Source organism: Phaethon aethereus, assembly GCF_964289735.1.
Source record: "Phaethon aethereus genome assembly, chromosome: 14".
Taxonomy (NCBI): domain Eukaryota; kingdom Metazoa; phylum Chordata; class Aves; order Phaethontiformes; family Phaethontidae; genus Phaethon; species Phaethon aethereus.
Genome location: NC_138590.1, coordinates 20255479 through 20277813, shown reverse-complemented (window position 1 = coordinate 20277813; position 22335 = coordinate 20255479). Strand labels below are relative to the sequence as shown.

The 22335-nt window shown below is 51.9% G+C and overlaps 1 protein-coding gene across 1 annotated transcript in view; it reads right to left on the bottom strand.

Moving 5' to 3' along the window:
- The window catches only part of ARHGAP26 (Rho GTPase activating protein 26), a 151024-nt gene that overhangs the window by 15572 nt on the left and 113117 nt on the right, over positions 1-22335 (bottom strand). The window contains exon 20 of the mRNA XM_082006068.1: positions 19614-19767. Coding sequence (XP_081862194.1) covers positions 19614-19767 — 154 coding nt within the window. The remainder of the gene's footprint in view (positions 1-19613; positions 19768-22335) is intronic.

Sequence of the window (22335 nt, the reverse complement as noted above, 5' to 3'; positions counted from 1 at the left end):
CCCCACATCTCCATTTACTAGTTCCTCTGCCTCCATGAGCACTGATTACAGAATCTTCTTTTGGATAGTATGGACGTGTCCTTCTTTGTAATTTTGATGATACCCACCACACTGGTGTGTCCTGTCACTTTGCTGCTTGGCTTATCTCCCATACGTAGAAATACTTCCCTGCTTTAGTAATTTCATAAACCATCTAAGAGCTTTTCCACTTGAGTAAAAGAGAGAATGGGAAGAGTTCTGACTTTGGGAAGGAGAGCTGGAGTTTTTGTTGTCCCACTCGATAGACATTTCCACTTCCAAATACAGACAGATGATGCTTGATGTTTCAAAGGGATGCAATGACATTGCTGGTATGGTATAGCCGTCTGGCATGAAGCTTAGAGACTGATGTTAGTGCTGGAGAAAGGCCGAGTGAGTAAGCAAAGAATCAGAAATGGGTGTATTTTCAGCATGAGTAAGCCTTGGAGGCACTGCAGAAAGGAAGCTCACTGGTCTGGCGTGTATGTGTCTTCCCCATCGGGTGGGATCCAGGCGATGGGAGCATCGTGCCTTTTTAATATGGAAGAGCATTTCATTAACGGTTGCACAACTCGCTTAGAGCAGCGAATCTGCAGCATCGCTAGCAAGTTACCAAGCCATCGGTCACCGCTCTTACAGAAACATCGTACCAGCACCAGCAGTGGGACAGGCAGGAAGAGACAGGGCAGGGCAGTGGAGCAGGGGCAACCACGGGTCCACGCTGACGTGTCTCTGGGTCCTTCACGGCACCTAGCCTGGACACGACATGCTCTGCCTCACTCCACCATTTGCGCAGCAGCTGTATTTTCTGCTCCATTAATACCCCCCCCCCCCCCGTTTCCTCTGCTCAAAAGACTCTTAGCAGACTAAAAATCAAGCTGGCAGATTTTATGTTGAACCAAACTGTATTAAAGCTCTTAATTATTAATAGAAAAGTTATAATGTGCCAGTAGGAAGCCGAACGGCAGTTTAGGAGGCAAATGTTGGTAAATCAGGAGCCAGCATCTTAGTCACATCTTTTCCATTGTGCCACCGCTTCTAATACATGAGGTAATTCAGCGTGTCTGGATGCATTAGTCACCAACAAATTGTATTCACAATTAAGGAGAGCTCAACAGTGCTCCAGAAACCTCTCATTTTTCTCTGGCATTCAATCCGCTGCCATCTTACGTCCCCCAGAAAAGAAAACTCTCCCATCTGCCACCCCAGCAACCGTATGGGATTCTTGGAAAATGAAGGCAATTAGAGTCCCTATGGGATCACAGCCCCCAGATCAGCTGGGGGGTGTTTGGTAGGATCAAATATTTGAGGTAAACACATCCTGTGCACAGGGTGGCCCTGCTTCGCTGCTTCGCACGGTTTGCCAGCCAGAAGCAGCTCAAACCTGCCGTACGCAGTTGAGCGTGGCCTCGAGACGGGAAGCCGGAGCTGCAGGAAAGCTCATCGACACGTAACGGGGCTGTCCTTGCTGCCAGCCGCCGTCACCCCGACCCCGGGGGAGGACTCCCCCGACCCTCTGCCCAGGCTCCTGGAGGACCTGCACCGCAGCACCAGCCCCACGTCGCCCCATCGCCGAGAGCCTGCAGCAGCCCAGCTTTGGGCTCAGGGCGAGGGGGAATCGGTCTGTGTTTCCCAAAAACAAAACTTCCCTTTGGTGGCAGAGACACTCTGCTGCAGGGAGCCAACAAAGGGACGACCAGACTGCCCGCGGTGCCGCAAAGGCAGCTAGGGAGGGAGCTGCCTGCTTTGCCCCACACACTCTCAGACTCTAACGTGAGCCCCAAAGAAAAAGCAATATTCTGCAAACAGCCAAGGAGGTCAGGCATTGCGGGACGAGCGGCAGCAACCCACCCCACAAGCTGTTACTGTCAGCTCTCTGAAGGAAAAAAAGTTTCTTCTACTTCTTAAGTAATTTCTAGAAATGGTCAGAAAAGCTACTCTACACCGTAAAAAATTCATTCCTGGCTAAGTAATCTTCCTCACATAATTTGATAGAAGGCCATTTCCAGGCTCAAATCCTAACAAAAAACAAAGAGCGTTTATTTAAGCCTTCATCAGCACCACAAGCTAAGACTCTTATTTTTGTATTGTGCAAATATTCTTCACACAGCGTAAAGAACTAACACCTGCCCACATAAGTCATACACATTGGGAAAAACAATGAGGATTATTTCGGCCTGTAAAAGTGACTTGAGAAGAATGGGTGAGTAAAGTCACTGCACAATAATTTTCTGCATTTACTTGATTTGCCTGATTTCCTTTTGTATATTTGTTCATGTGCTGCTTTGTTTTGCAAGTATTCTGCAAACATCAGTTATCGACAGATGAGCAAACATTTCACTCCGAAACCCAAGGACTACAATACTGAAATGATCCAACTTGACCATATTTATCAAAAGAAGTTCCGTTTTTGTTCTGTTCTTTCTTTTTTTCCACTTGAGAAACCCAAACTTTGTAATAACACTTTTGTTTCATCAGTTCTCATCAGCAAAATCCTCCTCCTCCAGTTGCACGCCCCTTCCCAGTGCAGCCCAGCTGGGAGGTGTGAGCACCACAACCCTCCCAGTTTACTGGCCCAAGCTCAATTCCTCTGCCTGCAATCAAGCTGAAAATGCAGCCTTTTCTCCCTTCCCATTAATCAAATACCGTGAAGATTCATACACCCATTCGCTTTTGCTTTGTGGTTATTTTTTCACTTCTATTTGCAACTTTTCATACGCTCTCCCAAGCCTCCCTGCGGGCTGCACCCACCGCCGTGCCCAGGGTCCCCGAGGCGTTGGGGAAGGGCCTGGGAGGTCTCTGACCCAACCTCCGGCTCCAGCAGGGCTGGCTGCGAGACCCGAGCAGGTCAATCCAGCAGGGCTTGAAAAGCCCCGAGGAGGAGGCGGCGGGCACGCGTGCCACGTTAACACTGCACCACTACACGTGGAAGAGCCTGGCTCTTGTAAGAGACCTAAAAGACACTTTTTACTGTGTCAAACGTAACTAAAGCCACAGCAAGACACACCATTTTAAGTCCCATCTCGGGCTGCCTCACTTAAAAGCTACAGATACACCGGACAGAGATGATATATTGGACAGAGACGATTCGTCGGTGCCGTTACGTGAGGAAGCAGCGCCGGGGGCAAACCGGCCGGGGCTGGACGAGCCCCACCTCCCCCGTGGTCCTCAACGAACAGCTCGGGCTCAGCCCAGGCCTCGCCACGTAGAGACCTCTTTGCCTTCGAGCCCACGGGAAGGTGCCTGCAGAGACCCTTCCCAAGGCACTGCTCCTCCAAATCACGGCCGAGCGACCGGCGCGGCAGGGCGAAGCTCCACGCTGCTGCCTGCAGGCCCGAGGGCGCTGCTGAGGGGCAGGCGGAAGGCGGGCAGCCGCTGAAGGCCTCCTGCACCCGCCGCCGCGCCACACGGCCGCCCGCCGGTGGCCGGCCATCCCAGATGTGTGTAAAGGGGGGATGCCTTTTCCCTGGCAGGGTCTCCAGGAGCGAGCTTTGGGCGTTCGTTTAAAGCAGGCAGCTCTGTTTCCACGCCTGCGGCTCCCTCCCCTCTCCCCCCTCTCCCACCCCTTCAGCCCGGTGCGGCCAGCGCCGGAGGGGATTTTCCTCTCCTCCGCAGGGGACGCGGCCGCTTGCGTTCGTGTTTTTCCAAGCGCCGGCGCAGACAACAACAAAAGACGAAACGCTGCTCCTTCCTCCCGCGATTTCCTTTCCCACTGTCCGGTAAACCCCGTGGGACGCCTTCGCTGCGGGAAGCCTCGCCGTGCCGCTGCCGCCGCGGCCAGGTGCCGGCAGCCGCGGGGCCGAGCCGGGCGCAGGGAGCGCGGTGCCAGCGTGCGGGGGCAGGCGAATAATTGGCAGCGGTTCTTATGCTACTGATAATTTCCCAGCTTAGCACAGCCCTGTCAACGGTGTCTGCACAGCGCCTTGCGCACAGCCAACATGCAGCTGGACGGAAAGTGGACAAGGGCAAATTAATCGGCGGGCAGAAAGGACCAGGGAGATTGGGTTACCTCCATTTTAGGTTAAAGTGGTGGCGTTACAGCTCCAGCTAATTTATGAAGCTAATTAGGCACAAGGATCTTCTTTCAGAGGGAGACAGGATGTCTTTGTGAGCGAGCGGCCCTGTTTTCCCCCTGCCCCTTTGGGGGAAATCATCAGCTTTTTGCTGATGGCGCAGGAGGAGGGGGTGGCCGGCCCCGGGACAGCCGCCCCGCAGAGGTGGTCCCCATCTGAACCCCGCTCACGCGCCGCTCCTCCGCCCGCCCCAGTCATTCACAGCCCCGGCGACTGAGGAGGTTTGGTACGTTTTCAGCATTTTCAGTGCCTGTGTGGTACAGCTGGAAACCAGCACTGCCTTCAGAAAACACTCCCACATTCGTCAAAAGACTTTTACAAGGGAGAGTCTAGGCTACATCCTTGATTTTGAATTAAATCTGCCTGCAGAAAGAGGAACCAAAGAATGCGTTCGGCCTTTCTTTAAAATATTTTGACTGTGGTGACATTTATAGATGGCAGAAAGACCTAATTTACTATCATTTTGCTTTCAGCAGTCTCAATAAAAATTTTGGCTAGGCTCACGCCTGACAGCTTCTGCCCAAAAGCAACACTCAGATGCAGACTGAGCAGGGGCGCTCGAAGTGGAGCCGGGATGCGGGGGCTGAGGCGAGCGCGGCACGGCAGCCGGGGAGCAACACACACCCCGGGCCCCGCAGCTCGGCCAAAATCAAAGGGGAGAAGGCGGACGGACAGCAGGACAGAGAAATATGAAAAAGAAAGGACTGGCCAGCAAGAAGATGAGTCTGAGATCTGCACATCAGCTCACAACAAAATATAGAGTGTTCTGCTAGCTGCCCCAGGGAAGGCTTTGTTGTAGCATCTTTTGATTCCTGCATCCATTTCCCCACAATGGCCTTAATGTATTTTCAAATGCTGCTTTATTTGAAAGTAAAATTTCCATTAGCCAATATTTGTCTCAGGCAGTTTCTTTGAAGAAAATACTGCTATGCAGCTATCTCCACACTAATTACATGAATTAAGAAAGCAATGAAAGTGCAACGTCTGTATTTTCTTTCCTGGCCTTTCAAGAAAGCTGTCTTTTAAGCGTATGTGCCATTGAAGTTTAAGGCGCTTTTTTAGATCTCTTGGAGGGAGATCTAATTTAATTCAGTTTGCGAGAAGCACCCTTAGATGTTCCCAGAGCAAATCACACAAACAGAGCGGTGCTGTTCAAAGGCAGAAACTTCTGAAAAGTCTCCTGAGAGGCAGCACAGAGAAGAGCTGCGGACAGCGGGAGTCAGCTGGAGGAGCTGCAGGATGGCCTGGAACTCGAGCCTCTGAAAGGGCTGTCAGTCCGTCTGTCTGTCCACCAGCGCCCACGCAGCCCACGCGGGCGGTGGTGCCCACAGGAGCACACCCACGGTACCTCCGAAGCAGCAGATTCAAAGCAAGCACGTAACTTGTTCCTGCTGAGGAAGGGAAGATAGGCGCCTGATCCCGCCAGGAACAGGGCTCTTCGCCTGACAGATTACCTTTGTTTTAACGGATGAGCCTGTAGAAAATATTTTGACGTATGACTACTAGTTCACATGGGGTTAGCCACAGAACTGGAGACTTATTTTATGAGAATATTTGGCTTAATTTTCAAGCTCAATTTGTGGAAAGTTTCTAGACCAAGAGCCAACTAAAAGTGAAAGAGCTAAAGCTTTGAGAAGTTGTTATGCCAAACTTGGGGGATATGAAAAGCCCACACAGCAGAAAAACAGATACACCATCCGTCTTTGCCCTCTTCCTTCTGCAAGCCCAAAGCAACGAGCCCGCCAAGCAGAGGGGCCGGGGCAGGCTGGCGTCCCTTCAGCGCTGGACTTGGCCAAACAGCCTTAAATATCTCGCCTCAAATGGAAGTTTATAATTTCCCTCTGCCCTCCCAAAACAGGATCACTGCTCTTGTGGCCTACAAGCATCGTTCTTTTTCATGTATCTTAAAATACTTCATGGGAGCCTACAGATGCTCAGAAAATAAATCTCGGGCTATTTAAACACAACACGGGAAAGAATTATGAAATATATACGTATACATTTATATATATGCAAGCTTTAAAACATATTACCATCAGCAACTGAACCTCAAGTATATTTATCTGCAGAGTCTACTGAGTACGCTGCTTGTGTTCGTCATGAAACGGGTTTAAAGATGTTTGCCAGACCCTTGAATCACTGAAGTTTATGGAGCTTTCTAACTGCAGGCACAATCTGGGACTCCCAAGTTAAAACCGCTTTAAAAAAAACAAACATAGAGACACCCTTGTAACAGACTACACCAAAAAAAAAAAGTCAGTCATAAGATACTTTGAATATTATGTCATCTGGAATAAGCCAAGCAACAGACTGTGAATTTTAGGATCTTTTCTCAAGTCAGAAAACTAGGAGGTAGGCGGTTTCTGTTTTAAACTGGAAATAATCTCTAAACCACTTGAGCACGAAGCCAACCCCACGTCTAAAACACAAAATGCAATGCACCCCTGGAGACGTCTGCCTAAACCCCCTGCCCGGCCCAGCACAGAGAAACGCCGCAGGTCCTCCGGCAGGTGACGGGAGCAGGACGCTCGCTTTGCCGGCTGCAGTGTCTGCCTCTTGGTCACAGAAACCAGGCATCTTCCCCTCTCCCCAGGTCCCAGCCCGCCCTGCAGAGCCGCCAAGGGCCCTTCGAACGCGCATGGTGAGCCCCTGCAACAAACTCATTTTCCTTCCCGGCACAGAACCCGACACCTCATTTTTGCTGTGGCGTCCCCAGTCTCGCTCTTGTAACCTTTGAATATTTCCTGTGGCTCCAAACAGGAGAGGAAACAATTACATTTGGGGTAACTTCACCCCAACCTGCGTGAAATGCCACAGACTGACTTTCTGGGCTGAGGGCAGTTTCACGGCCGAGAACCCCCTGCCCCTCCAGATCTGTTATCAGAGGTGTCCCAGGGCTCTTCCCCACTTCCACCGCAGCAGCACCTCACAACTCTGTTAAGAGACAGAAAACATGCAAACCCCGACCAGCCGCACGAGGAGGTATCGAGGGAAGGAAAGTCGAAATCATTGTGTATCATGACGCTGCTTGGAAGGCAACGCTTTGAGCAGCGATCTCCCTGGGGACCTGGGGTTGGGGACCCCAGGTTGGGGACCCCGGGTTGGGAACCGCCCAGAGTTGGGGACTGCCCGGAGCACCTCTTGTGCCGGCTCTGGGCCATCCCACCCAGGACATCCCACCCCGCTGGGACCACAAAGGCCAAGTGTAAAACCCCCAGTCCCAGCACACGACCGTGGTCAGGAACAGGTCTGCTCGTCTTAAAAAGAAATTTAGACAAGGCTTTTCCGGAGGAGCTACGATTACAAGATTTTACCTAATCCCTAAAAAATGCCATTTTTAGTTTAGCAGTCAGAAGATCCGCCCCTCGAGGCTGACGTTCGTGATTAAAACCCAGATTAGGCAAAAGCCCAGCGTTTCGGGGTCTGGGCCGAGCTTTGTGTGGCTGCACAGAGCAGGGCCGGTGGGAGACACTTCGGGCTGGAAGCAGTTCCCAGCTGTGGTTCTCTGTACGTCATCTAACGGTGCCAGGCACCTAATGGTGCCAGGCATGCACCGGGTGCTCAGGGCTTTAATTCCCCCCACAAAGGGCAGCAGAGGACCCGCGGTGGGGGAGGAGGGTCCGGGGGGTCCCGGCCCTGAGCCCCTGGCCCCGACAACACCTCTCCCGGTTCTTGGCTTGCACCGGAGCTGCAGTGGCTCCTGGCCAGCCGGCCACAATGCGGTGGAAGGAAGAAGAAACAGCTTTGTTTTGCCCAAAGCCTTGCAATTAATCAAGTTCATTTCCTCGCGGCCCCACTTTACCTACCCCAAATGCACCAGGCAGATTCTATCGCCATGTACGAGCCCTGCGCCTACTGCAAGGTTTTCTTTGCCATTTCATATGAACAGAGAGAACTAGAAAATGAAGCTAAAGTAAAAAGAAATGTTTTTACTATGGCAAGCACTGCTAGGATGGCATTAAGAGTTCGATGCAATGTGGGAACCTCCCGAGCAGGCTGGCAGCCCCATCACTGCCGGCTGCCGTCCCCGGGGACACCCTCCCACTCAGGAGGAAGAGGACCCTTCTGAGCACAAATTACCCCTTTTTTATATCAACACACGTCAATACAAAAACCCAGTACCTCTTCCCAGTCTTTTTCCAGATTAAAAGTGTGGCTGAATACTGGGGTGGGGTGAGAGCCGGTAAGAATCCAGGTTTCTCAGGGACAGGAGTACTTGATTTATGAGAAAATATCTTAAACAGAAGTCCCAGAGATGCCGTTTCAGAGAGACGTTCCCAAAGTGGCTGACGGGAAGGCAGGATGAGGGTGGGACCCGCTCCTGCGCCTTCTGCACCTCTAATTGCCGTTTTTCTTCAGGAATATAAACACCACGAGCAATAGAAAGGAGAGCCATGAACGCCTCTGCAAAACAAGGGCAAGTGAGCAAAAGGGAGAGGAACTGAAGAGGTCATGCAGGTTAAGGGCTCATTTCTCACACACCACAACCCCTCCGGATGGAGGACGGACGGGCAGACACAGTGCAACCGACACTGCCTGCTCTGTCCAGCTCGCCCCGGGATGGGCAGCCGGACCCTCCGCCAGCCCTCCCCGAGCCCCAGGCTCTCATCAGCGCTCCATCGAGGGTTCACCAGCTCCCCTGGCGATGTGCAGGGCAGATCCTGGGGCTGATGGTCTCTATGTGGTTTTACGTTGATCTATAGATAATTTTTTTTCCTTTCAAAAGCATTGCCGGGTTCCTATCTCCTGAACCTCATTCAACCTTCTGAAACAGGTAATATACATGGAAAATACAGCTGGAAACCATGAAGCGCATTGCTTCTGCACCTCACATCATTTGATAACAGGGAAGGGATTATTTCAGAAATACTCTGACCTGTAAGCCTGACCTCCAAAAAATGCTGGCGCACAGAGGTAAACAGAAGCTCAAAAATCCCCCGGCAGGTCCACACGCGGAGGCTTTTCCACACCCTGGAACCACTGCGCTCACTGCACCCTGCTGAGGGGAACCAGCAGCTGCCTGAGACCAGAGCTGCTCTCTGGTTACCTGTGGCCAGTAACAGCAGGGAGGGCTTTAACAAGCCAAGGAGGAATAAACAACTCAAATGGGCTCGGCTGCACGTGCACCTTCATTCCTACCCGCATGCATCAGCAAGCAGGGGCGAGCGCGGCTTCGAGTGCACAACCGCTGCCAAGACGGCGCGAGGTGATCCGCTCCTCCGGCACGCTGCGCGCCTGGGCTCCGCGGCTCCGCGCGGGACGTGCGAGACGGAGCTGCGGGAGCCGCGTCCCCGGCCCACGCAGGCTGCCTGCGCTCCGCCTGCGTCGCCTCCGGGGATGCGGAAGCTGGAGAGGACACAGCTCGACTCCGATGGGGGATCCCACCTTTGGCACATGACAGTACCAGCAAGAAAAGCCAGCTGAACTTTAAACTGTGCATATTTGACCTGTGCATCAGAAATGGCAATATGAAATCCTATGTTGCTGTTTGCAGAGTGGCGGTTCTGGATCGGTCCAAAGCTCCAACCCCAAGACTGATGCCAGAATTATTTGTACAATCCCAGCAGAAGGCAGGAATGGGCAGTGAAAGAGGGAGAAAAAGCGGGAAGAGGCATTTGACATGGATGTTACCGAGGATGTATACATAACCTGCCAGCTCCCAGAGCCCTCACAAGGACCGGGCCAGGCCAAACAGGGCAGCAACTGCCAGAGTGGGACGTGGCTCAGGCACACAGCTCCGTCCCGAGCGCAGACGGGGGCTGATCCTGCTCGGTGCTGGCACACGTGCCCCCAGCGCCGCAGCGCTGGCGCCGTGGCCCCCTGCGATGGGAGTGGCAGCTGGCTCGGCTGGACCGCACAGACACCCCTAAGAGCCTCCTGCGCTGCCGCGGGGGCCATGCCCCGCGGTGCGGAGCGGAGCCTCAGCGGCCTGCTGGCACCATGTCCCCTTATCCATCGCAGGGGATGACCTCGTTTTGCTCCTTCTGACACCCAGCAGAAGCATTCAGCTGACAAGGATGGCAAATCTTTTTGCCAAGTCAGCAAGATGTTATCTGGTGAGTGCAACAGTTTGTTATTAACCGTCTTCATTTGCATTTTAAAGGTGTGAAAAACGCAGCAGTGACTAACGAGCATCTCCCTTGCAAGACCGGCTGGTTCCACTTCACCCCATGGCTCATCTAACACCGCCGTCAGAATTAGTAACTTCAGCTGCAACCGGACATCTTCCTAGCTTGAAATGGAACACTTCTGAGCAGCTGCCGTCCCGGCTCTTACTGCCGAATCCGGTGTGATAAAGACGGGATTTACTTTTAGATGCAAATCCGGCGCAGGACAGAGGGCAGAGTCAAGACTGCTGCCCCTAGGACAAACCGCCTTGGCCTCTCCGGCTCTACTTACCCAACATTCAATATAATATATCACAAATATCTGTAAAAAAAACCCAAATGAAATTAAAAGTGGCTAAGCATTTCTAGAACTTCTGCTAAAAGGCAGAATTGACAGTATTTTGTGACAGCGGCTGACAGACATAGAGATCACCACTGATGGTAACCACGGGTTAACTCTGCAGCCATGAGAAAGCTCAGCTTTGCCAGGACTGCACAGGTTTACTGACATTTTAAGGCACTCTATTTTGTAGGAAAACAGGTCCCCTCTTGAGGACAGGTTTCTTCTACAGTATGAATTAAACTGGCCTGGAGACGGGGTGCCAGGGCGGCCGCCGTATCACCCACTGGGAGCAGCGCTCCTTAGAGCACTTGCACACACAACCTCTTTGCTGTGCTTCCATCGAGCTCTGCTCGGAGAATAAAACGGCACTGTCTCACAGCTTCTCTGTGCCCAATAAAAGAAATGCCGAATACGGCTGTAAAGAGTTCTTGGGCTTTCACAGCCTGCAAGTAACTCCCCAGACATGCTTTCTGTGTGCCTTCAGGGGGGTCTTTCAATAAATAAAGAAGTTTATTCTAGCTGCCAACTTCACATGGCATCCAGAAACGAAGAAACTCCCCCCGGAATTCCTAACCAACACCAGCTTCTGCTGCACTTCACACCTGGCTAATCCTCCTGCTGACAGAGTAGGGACACGGCCCCTGAAATAACAAAGATTTATTCTTACAGTAATTTGACAAGTGAAGCAGGGTACAGTCAAATTCACACCACTCCTGACAACTCCACAAAAGTTAAAAAAAAAAAGAAAAGCAAAACTAAACAATTTCTTTTTGCTGCAGAGATCTGTATTCCGCGCGGGTACAGGGAGCAGAGTTGCTGAATAAGGCTATGTCATGGTTACGTACTTATTTTTCAGAGTGGAAAAAGTGCCTTACATTCCGTGAGGAACCAGCGGCATTTAAAGGTCTATTTATTTCTCCTCCCGTGCTTTTGCTTACGTGTGTCACGGCTGACAATTGCCGAAGATGTTTGCATTTTTAAGAGCTGATTTGTTCCCAAAAATACTATCCTCTCCTGTTTGATACGTTGATGACGCCACGCTGGTTCGTCTGCTGCTAGACATGGATTTGGGATGGCGAGGGACTTCAGAGCAGAGCGCAGGGACGGGGCAATGGGGAGAAGGTGCGGTCCTTCGAATGGCGCATGGCGGCCACCACACCACGGCTTCAGCGTGCCGTCGCCCCGCTCCTCCAGCAGCTCCCGCTCCCCGCCCAACCCAGCCCCGGTAAGAAATCAGGGATGGAGGCTGTTTTACAAATACATTAATACTTGACATTTCTCTCATTTTTGGGCAGGGAAGGAGAAACGTTGTTCAAGTTTTAACTGCGATGCCTAATGAAGATTTATTCTGGTCCTGTAAATCAAAAGCACATGGGAATAACCTCTCTTCCTTAGATTAACTGGGTTATTTTTTTCATGACCGCTAGACCTTAGATCCGCTCCTCATTTCTTTCCATACCCGGGGAGGGCAAGAAATAGCCATACTTGGTCAATAAGAAAATAAAGTAAAATGCAAATAGATACGTGATGACTAAATCCAAGTTTCCCAAAGCTTGTATTTCCCTAAAGGCAGAGTCTCCGGGGTGAAGGAGGTGCGGCAAACAGCATGTCAGGGGCGGGTGGCAGAGCGGGGGGACCGGCCCCGATGCCTCGGGCACCCTGAGCCGCCATCGGTCCCTGCCGTGGGCCTCAGCTCCGGGTGCAGCCTCCCCCCGCCAGGCCCTGCTTCCCTGTCGCCTGGGAAAAGCCCCGACTTCGAAGGTCTCCGCCACTCCACCGGGATGGCCGACGGGCCCGGCGAGGTGTGGAGACGGGGAGACACCATCGAACACGGGCAGTGTCGTGAGGCTGGCTGTGTCTCCTTGAGAAAAAATGCCCGATAATATCTCATTTTGAGGGAGCAACAGATGATCTTTCCTTCACCAAGTGATTATTTTTTCCTGCGTTCATTATTTTTGACTTGGTTTGCACCTACAAAGCTAGTTGTCAGGGCAGCCGGTAAAGGCATTGATTTTGTGAAGTGAGCTGCTCTGTAATCATCACACCGGCGCAAAACCGACCGGCACGTGAACTCGTCCCACGTTTAGAGGACGTCAAGCTTGCCGAGCCGTGTGCTCCAAAGCTGGGAAATGCTGAAACTCGTCAGCACCAGAGCCCTGGCGAAGCTTCGCCCGTTAGCTGCCCGGCGGCGGGGCACGCACCGGGCCCCACCGCCGCCCCGAGGGAAAGCAAGAAGTATTAAAGGACATACCACATCTGCACGAGGGCAGGGAAATTAAGGCCCTAGGGGCCATAAGGCAGCTTTAGTTCTGGCATTTCCTCGTGCGTGAGGCTGACTCTCAACCCCGGGGATCCCCTCCAAAGTTGGGGGGCTTCTCGGGGCATTGGAGAAGCAAGGCAGACCCGGCAGGGTCGTGCCGGGTCAGCCCCAAGCAGGGCTGTGCCTGCCGGCACCCGAGCTCCGGGCTATTTAAAAGCTCCGTCCCTGCTGTTTTCAGAGGCACCCGCTCACCCAGCTGACACTCGAGTCCCACCCCACAGAAAAAGGCGTATTTCTGTGCCTCCTCCCGCAACTCACCCCGCTCCCATCCGCCGGTCCTGGGCTCACCCCAGCCCTGCGGACCCCAGACCCAGGCGCTGCCTCCCCAGCTCCCGGCCACATGCTCGACACCCAAGCCCACGCACGCCTCGTGCCCACAGTGCTTCCTCGGGGCACTAATGACGCAAACGCGCCGCGGGGAGCCATCTCTGTTCCTGGGGCGACTTGCGGGAAGGTCTCCTCTCTCTCAGCTCTACCCAGCGCCGCGTGGGGCCAGGCGTGCGGCATCTCGGGTGCGGCCGTCACGGAGGCAGGCTGAGCTACCGGCAGAGTGCTGCCTGTTCATCCTGACGCACAGCTGAGCAGCAGACGGTGACACGCCGCGTACCCGGCGCTGAAGGCAAGCAGGCAGGTTTGCACGAGCCCCTGCCCACAGCTGGGGAAGGAAAGGTCAGGCCAGCAGAAATGGCCAGGTCCTCCTGAGGCAGCCTGCCACAAAGGCAGTCCAGAATGGCTGAGAACACCGCTAAATCATCTTCCAAGAGAGACAGAGAGTCTCATAACTCCAGAAATCAGCAAGCCTCTAAGGGAGCGTTAGAAAAAACACCCTGCAAGTCCCGCCCGGCTGCGCCCCACTGCCGCGGGGGGAGCGGAGCAGTCCGCCGCTGGCAGCGAAGAGTCGAGAAGGGCGGGAGGGGATAAGCTAAGTGCTCAGAGCGACCGCTGGGAAACACTACCGCAAAGCCATGGCCAAGGACTTCAACAAAAAAAAAGCGTCCAGTTTTTGTATTCTAGTCCCATTAGCCGGGCATGACGTAGCAGCCAGCCTGCCTCCCCAACAACCGTTCGCCGCCGCTCTCGGCGCAGCAGCAGGACGGTGCGGGCAGAGCAGGTCGCCCCGGCGCTCACCCCAGCACAGTCGACGGAGGCGTGCACGGCTACCACTGAAATGGGGCTCCTGTGGGACCCAGGCAAGCATCCCTCGGGCTAGCTGCGAATTCTGGGTGCTCTGCTACCCACCCCACCCCTTCCTGCACGCTTCTGATGCTCACCTCCCCTTCAAGGAGAAAGGGCAGAAGCTCCCCTGGGTATCGTTTGCATGTCCGCAGGCTGGCAATTCCGTGGAGTTGCAACGCAAAAATGCAGCCCATCGAGTTACCTGGGCCCCACCCCACCTTCAAAACAGTCCAGGACAACAGCAATTACTGTGAGAGGAGAAACTAAAACCCTCGGGACTTCATCTACCTCCTCCAGTAAGTTTTTGGCCACTCTTTATTTTCCGAACACATTAGTTGTTCAGCTTTGCAAACAACTGTAAAGGCCTGCAGCCAGTCGCAGGTAGGAAGCCAGCCAGAAGTACCCCGTGTAATAGCAGTTACAGTTATGTTAAGCACTAAAAGGTGGTTCTAATGAGGCTGTGTAACAGGACTTCTGCCTGTGTTTGCAGCACCCACCTCTGATTTGGCCTCAGCCAGATTTAAGCCCCTGGAGCGGCCACCGTGCACCCAGCACGGCAGGGCCCTGCACCCAGCACAGGTCTTTGAATAATACAGGGGACACAGATGAGACTAATAAATAAATAAAACAGAGAACCAAAAATGCAAAGCAAACACCAACCAGGTGTCAGTTATCTGCAGCGATACACCCCACATCAGAGGCTTCACGGGTACACACTGCAGAGCCACCATAGCAGAGTGCTTTTTTTAAAGGATTTTAAGAACAGCAATCTGAAATCTTTTGTTTTTCTCAATCACACAATCTAGTTTGAAAACTTCCCCCACTTCAGCTGAAGTACGCATCTACGCTCAAGACAGAGTACTTTCTGGTTCTTGTTTTGCCACGTTTTCTAAGGAAAATGTTTTCTGCAAGGGCAGGCTGAAGGAACCCGATGTTTTCTGCAAGGGCACGCTGAAGGAACCCGATGCTTATTTAAAAACAAATGCCCCTCTCTGGGGCTTCGGTGGCCCCGGGCAGCCAGCCTCAGTCCCTCCGCGCCCGCCGCCGCAGTGACAGCTCCTGGCATGGGACAGCAGTCCTGCTGACTCACCGAGTACAACTCCCGCCCAGAGCAGTTTTTCCATAAAAATAAAACCATCCCTAATAAATAAATGCATTCCCATAGTACAACCCCGACTGGTGGCTGGGAAGGAAGAGCTTTCGCCGTGCAGCAAAACAATTTCCCTCTGGGTTGGTGAAGGAGGACCACGCTCGAGGGCAGGCAAGTCTGAGAAGGACCACGTTCCCCTCGGGAGGAGGACACGGGTAATGGCACCGAGGAGGGGAGACCTCGGCCCCAGCGTGGTCGCCGCTGTAATGCTCATCGCGCCCCGAGGCTGGGGAAGTGGCACGCACCCCCAAGGGGGATTTAGGAACCAGCTCAGCTCCCCGTGGAGCAGACCTGTGGGATACAGGAGCATTCAGGAGGGAGCCGAGAAGCTTTTGTAAAAAAAAGTTCAACCAAACATCTCTAATTTCACAGAGAGTGTTCACAATTTTTAGCATTGCACATTTAAAGGCAACCTTTGAATGGTGCTCACTAGTGCTCAACCTCATTGCAGCAAAAGGAACACAAGAAATCCCCCAGACTTGCAGTCTTTAATGTTTGGACTCCAGCAAGTCTCCCACTGAGATCAACCGGAGTTATTTCCACGAGAACGTCAGCTTTCAGCTTAATAAGAAGCAAGAACATCAAAATGACCCAACTCCTTTCCCTACCGCTTCCCAAAGTGCTTTTGCAGAGGGCGAGTAGCTGTGCCAGAGCTCCCATGCAGTCAGCAGCCCCCGTGCCCAACGTGAAACGTCACGTGTGGGGACACCCCACTCGGGCCCTAGCAAGGCCCAAGGGCGAAGGTGGAAGCACTGAATCCTGCGGCAGCCTGTGGGGAGGAGGCAAGTGACGATGGAAAGGTCTGATGGTCCTGGGCACACCACGGTCCCTGTTGCTGGCTGGGCTGGAGAGCAGCTCCAAGGTGGACACCGCTTTGGGGCAACACAACGTCGCAGCTTTTCCCAAGCACAGACCAGAGCTTGGTACCTTGTAACCAGCATAAAAAATGTGTTTTCCCCTTCACAGCTGTTACGCTCTGCCCACTTCATACCCCGGGTGAGAAGGCGACACAGAGCCACCGATGGGCAACCCACCCGTGCCACGAGACAACAAAAGCAAAGATTTGCAAGAGACATTAAGGCCGAAAGGCTCATCGTGTGCCCGCTCTGCCCGTCGCCCTCCGCAGGTGGGCACCCATCTCTGGACAGCTTCAGCTGAGACCGGGGCCTGGTGGGACAGTGAGGCTGGACGGGACGCTGGGGGTCACCGTGCCCACCCTGCCCACGCGGGCGAAGGGCGAGAGACGCATCGACACCTAAAGGCACCAAACCCCAGAATAAAGCAGAAAAAGGCCCTCATTAACGAGGCACCTTCCCTGCACAGAAACGTCCAGCAGCTCCTTTTTTTCAGCGATGCATTTAGCAGAAAATAAGAAGCAGGTCAAATTCTGGTCTGGAGTAGTTTTTAATTTACTAACCTCTGCTGTTGTCCTGTTAGGGAAGTAGAGGTCCCTTTCTCGAAGGGAACACCGAATCCACGATGCTTTTGTATTCGTTCTCTTAAAGAGTTTCTTGTTCAGAAAGAAATCCCTTTTTCTTTCTAGGAGGAAAGCGGGACTTCCTGGCCTCCGCACACCTGGAATTTTACAGCTCTCAGCTGCAGGGTTTGAAGTTTGGCGAGCGCCAGCTGATCAACACGTGGGCAGGCTGCCGGGAAAGCCAACCCCTCCTGAGCGGGTCCTCAAACAGGATGGCCGTGGTCCACGGCCGAAAAATTACAGAAAATGGTGAAGAACGCAAGAAAAAACCCAAACTTCTGAAGCAGAGCTCAAAGATGTGTCTCACAGGACCGGCAGAGAATTTGGCAGGGTTTTGGAGGAGCACAACGGGCAAGGCACCTTGAGACCTTCCCTGCTGCCGTATACCCTAATTGGGGGTCCGGTAACTACAGGGGAGCACCAGAACCCTCGCGCGGCAGTAACAGATACTACAGACTGGCTACAGTGCGCGTAGCTGCCCAAGGCTTCCTGCAAAGCCCGAATTACTCAGCTGCTTAAAAACAACACAGGCGGCTTTATACAGATATTATTTGTGTAGCCCTGCAGAGCAGCAACAACAAAGCCCCCGGGACACTGGCACCGTCCAGACACCCCGCCCTGACCCAGAGTGCAGCCTGTAAACAGCCACCGGGCAGGGCTGGGGGACAGACCTGCTGCGGGCAGCCCTCCTCACCCTCCTCATCCTCGCCACTTCAAACCAACACCCCTGCAGGGCGCTGATCACTGAGGGCAAACGCTGCAGACCTGCCAAAACCATGGGCGCAGAGCTGTGCTCATGGGTAAGCGGGCACAGAGGGGCTGAAGTGACATCTACACATACTGCTTCAAAAGAGTAAAATGAAGTCAGATGCTTCACTTCTCATTGAAAGACTGGATATTTGATTTAAATATTTGGGGTTCTAGAGAGGAAAATATTTGCCTTGTGGTATTACTCACCCTAAGACTCGCTTTTCAACCTTTAGCTCAACTTTGACCAAGAACTTGTGTATTCCTGCGTGTGTGTAAAAATTGTTACGTAATCGCTGGATTTGCGGAAAAGCACCAAATGCCACAAACACTGTCGGGGTCATAAGAGCTGCCAGTGCTACCCTGATAATCACTATTTCACCTTGCAGAACCGTGAAGGCCCCTTAACTGGTGGAAAGCAAATGGTTTCACTGCCGGTCTGCTCACTTAATTCCTTGGTAACAGCAAGATGCCTCCATTCCCCAAAGCCCCACAGAGCTTTAATTGATTTATTCTGCTGACCTTCTTTATGATTTCCTTTAAAAAAGAAATTATTAGGAAGAGGCAACTTTTGGACTCTGAAAAAAATGAGAATTTGGCAAACAATTCTTGTAAGGTCACAGCATGACACAGGCTCACAGACCTTGCGTATTATAACTCACATCGTTTCTTTTCCCCCCTTGAAGGATAAATAAACTAAAAACATCCTGTTGGGGCAATGGTATGCGCCTGACTTCCAGAGCTTCAACCAAGAGTGTGGGCATGAGATATCGACGCATCTTTACTCAGTACGTAACGTACGTAACATGCAACCTTAATTTAGAGGCATCCTACCTTTTGGGCACTCTACTCTGCCACCACAACACTCCTTGCGGGCAGCCTTCTCGCAGGAGGTAAATCCACAGACAGCAGGCAAGGCACGGAGCTGAGCCTTACAAACGCCGCTCCCGGAGCCAACGCCAGGCAGGGGCCGGGCCGGTTTGGTACTCATGCAGCTCACGGTTTTAGTGGCAGTAATGGCGAGAGAGGCAGAGCGGGTGGATGAAAGCCAGAGCCTGTCCTCCGTTCACACACACGCTCAGGCAGGCAGTAGTGCCGGCTGCCTGCAGTGTACTTACCGTTCTGCCCGTGCAAACCGCTGCAGGCAGGGGCCTGAGCCATGCCCACGTGCTGGCAGCAAGGGCTGCACCCCAGACCCCCCAGACCCCAACGCTGCTGTCAGCCAAGCCAACAGCAACAAGCTTCACCACCTCTACCAGGACCCGCCCCGGCACTTATCCATTTCGAGTCGTTAGCAATGCTGTTGCTGATAACCAGAAGAAAGCAGCTAAAGCAAAAATGTCACCGTCTACTCTCAAGGGCCTGGGGGCTTCTACGGTTGAGTGGGAACTGGAAGCGTTCGGAGCCTGTGGGAGGACCGGAGGGGTGGGAAGGCAGGTCTCCCTTAATTGAGAAGGTCACCACTTACAGCAAGGCCATAAGCTGCCGCGGCGGGAGCAGCATTCCTCCCGGCTGATCTGCGGGGACGGGCAGGGGCGTGCCGGGGAGTGCTGGGGGGACAATTGGCTTCAGCTTGCAAGGACTGCAATGGCTCTTGAAGATCTGAGCAGATCTTGACATGTACGAGGAGGGGAGGTTCTGTGGGAAAATGCTATCGGGCCCGGCAGAGCCGCGGCAGGAAGGAAATTCCCCCAGCAGAGATGGCCATCGGCGCGAGGGCTCAGCTGTGTCAAGTTCAGGGGACTTCATAAATAACTCGGCCGTCCCCAGGGAGTCATTGCTAAGGTCGCTATTTTTTCCCTTGAACTTTCCAGATGAAGGAAGCAATAGCAGAAGCAATGGCACAGATTTGGCCAGAGATCAACTGTACTGACAACAGTCATAGAATTTAACTCAGAAGAAAAGTCCTTTGTGTTTGCTGGAGTTATCACCAGATAGGTCGAGCAGTTCAAGCAGCAATGTGGAGTTCTGCTCGAAAAATATTCCCCAAGTGCAAAATAATCAGAGCTGAAACTCACCCACGGTAACTAATTCCACTGCCTAGACCGAGTTAAAAATGCAGGGCACATGCTAGGCACCCATTAAAAATTAAAATGTTAAATTGTATTCTTCAACAAAATGCTGGGATTCAGAGTAAGAAACAGCCCTGATTAAAGATTAACGACAAAGAGCCTATAAAACACTAATTACCACTATACTTACAGTGAATTTGGCCTGTTGGGTTTAATTACTTCTAGTTCAAGATCACTTGAGTTCAGGCTGGGCTGGGGAGCGCTGTTGGAGTTGAGGAAGCTGTTGACGTTTGAAGAGATGACGGATTCCAGGCTGGAGTTGATGATGCTGTTCCTGTTCTCCTCTAAAAAAACATCAAAACCCAGAATCATCAGCCATCACACACAGCTGCCATTGAATACAAAAGTAAAGAGCACACTGCTGCAAAGGCATCGAGCGTTCCTAGTAATAATCCCTGCCCTAATGCAAACAGGGCAGCATCTTACCAGATCTCAGAAGACAGGCAGTTAGTTTATAGAGATATTATACATTAAACTATAAGAAATATCGAGCACTCTTTTCTTTTTTTGAGATGCCGCTACATTTTAAATTAATTCCATTTTTAGTAAGAAAACATTAATTTTTATCAAGGCTTTAATACTTTGTATTCCCAAAGATGTCCAAAGTACCACACAACCTGAAAAAAATTAAAATGCAAACTACATACAGGAATGGATTTCTCTGTGACTGCTGTCAGCTACCAAGGCACTGAGTATTTGTGTGACAGAGCAGGATAACATTTTAGAACAAAAAAAGGACAGATCACCCGGTTAAAGTTTATCTCAGCAAAAAATGCTTCAGCCTAGGACTTGATGTCAACTACTATCGATCTTTCCTGGCCAGGTCTATACGGGAAAGGGGACGGGGTCTCCACTCCATTTCAGCTCAGCTCTTCTGAAATACAGAGCAGCTGTGGGTCAGAAACTTGGCCTTCTATCTGACCCGAACCAGTGCCTCGTGCCCACCCCGCTGTAGCGCCAGCGGTACTGCCTTGGGGAACCCTGGCACTGCTCTGCTCACAACCTGCAGGTTTCCTAGAGCTTCTTGTTTCCCTTGATCATATTCTGTTAAGAGATCTTCCCCTTATTTATGTAACTTCAGCAGTGAGGAGTGAAAATATTATGCACCCCAAACAGACACCCGCAGCGTGGGCTCCCTCCTCAGCTCTACGCTGAATTACCTAAAATCCCATTAATTCATTTTCATAAGATGCCTTCTCTGTATAAGCAGTAATTGTAATTGTGAGAAGCAATTATCGTCACTGATGGCATGGAAAGCAGCCCTATTGCAGGGGACTGCTACTTCTGTGATGATGTTTTCCTGAAAGGTCGGCACCTGCAGGAAAACATGAGTCCTACTTCTATGACAAATCTTTCAAAAATTATGTTTCCAGTGCACATTAATATGATCAAATCACTACCAAAAAACACATAGTAATAGGGAATCCCTTATTCTCAATCCCTTTAAATTGTACACCTCAGCTTGTGTTAGAAGGAGAACATGTAATACTCATCCGTATCCGGTGCACATTTAAAGAAGGATAAAAAAGTGCAAGAGGAATTCCTGGGATATACGAAAAGTTAATCCTGAGCGTACAGCAGAAAGAAACCGCCTATGTTTCTGCGAAACAGCTCGGCAGTAGAGCTGTCTCAGGCGCAGAGGAGCATGGCATCGCGGCAACTCTTTGCCAGCGCTTCGGAGAGAAGAGCCTATGTTAGCAAAAGGTTTGTGGATGCCAGGAGGAAGGGCAGAGTCTAACGCTCCTTGTCACGCTCCTTCGCTGGAGTTTCTGCATTTTCCTGGTACCCAGACAAAATCAGCGCCTACGTGGCAGCAAGACAGGGCTAAAACTTGGTTTAGCTCATCTTGAGCTTATCTTCCAGAGATCAGCCAAAGCCAAGGATGTGTTAATTATGTTGATACATGTCAACATGTTCCTGAAATTGCATTTCATTAATCTTGATCCCCAGTGAGCCACCAAGGAAACAAGCAGCGCAGACACCTCTTTGTCCCCACCTTTGTTCCTCCAGTGTGCCTAGTTGGATTTTTTGCCCAGCCGTGGTTTCCAGCTCGCCACCATATGACATGCTAAAAGGAAAATACAAGCGATCTTGTCAGCTTTGAGCCATACGGTGGCTCAAACGACAAGCCATGCTTTCCCTAAACCAGGTCAGAAAAGCTCATAAACAAGAGTGATTTCCCCAGAGCGCCCAATTCACAGACCTTTACTGGACTAGGCTTTACGCCCAGCCCCAGCAGCAGGTGATGAGTTTGGGGCTGGAGCCGCAACTCAGCCTGAGGCTGCGGGTGTCGCACGGTGGGACAGGCTGATGGAAGTGAGCACACCAAGTCCAGCTGGAGACAGGCAGGTCCTCTGATAAGAAGCTACAAGCTCACAAAAGCCCACCTGGGACTCAGAAGGCATAAGCACTTCCTGATGAAAAAGATTATCCATGCAGAAGAGGAGGCAAAAGTGAAGAAAAGCAAAACTCTGAACTCCACAAATATTGACAGGCAGATGCGGGAGCCAGCAGATGCGGGAGCCAGCAGATGAAATAAGAGAGAAATTAAGTCGCCAACAGACCTAAAAACCCCCAAAGGCCAATACAAATCACTCCCCTAATTTTGTATCTGCCAGAACAGGTTTTAACACAGTACTTTCTACAACTACCTGAAAAGAGGCTGTGGTGAGGTGGGTGTTGGTCTCTTCTTCCAAGTAACTAGTGACAGAACAAGAGGAAATGGCCTCAAGTTGTGCCAGGGGAGGTTTAGATTAGATATTAGGAAAAATTTATTTACTGAAAGAGTTGTCAGGCATTAGCACAGGCTGCCCAGGGAGGTGGTGGGGTCATCATCACTGGAAGTGTTCAAA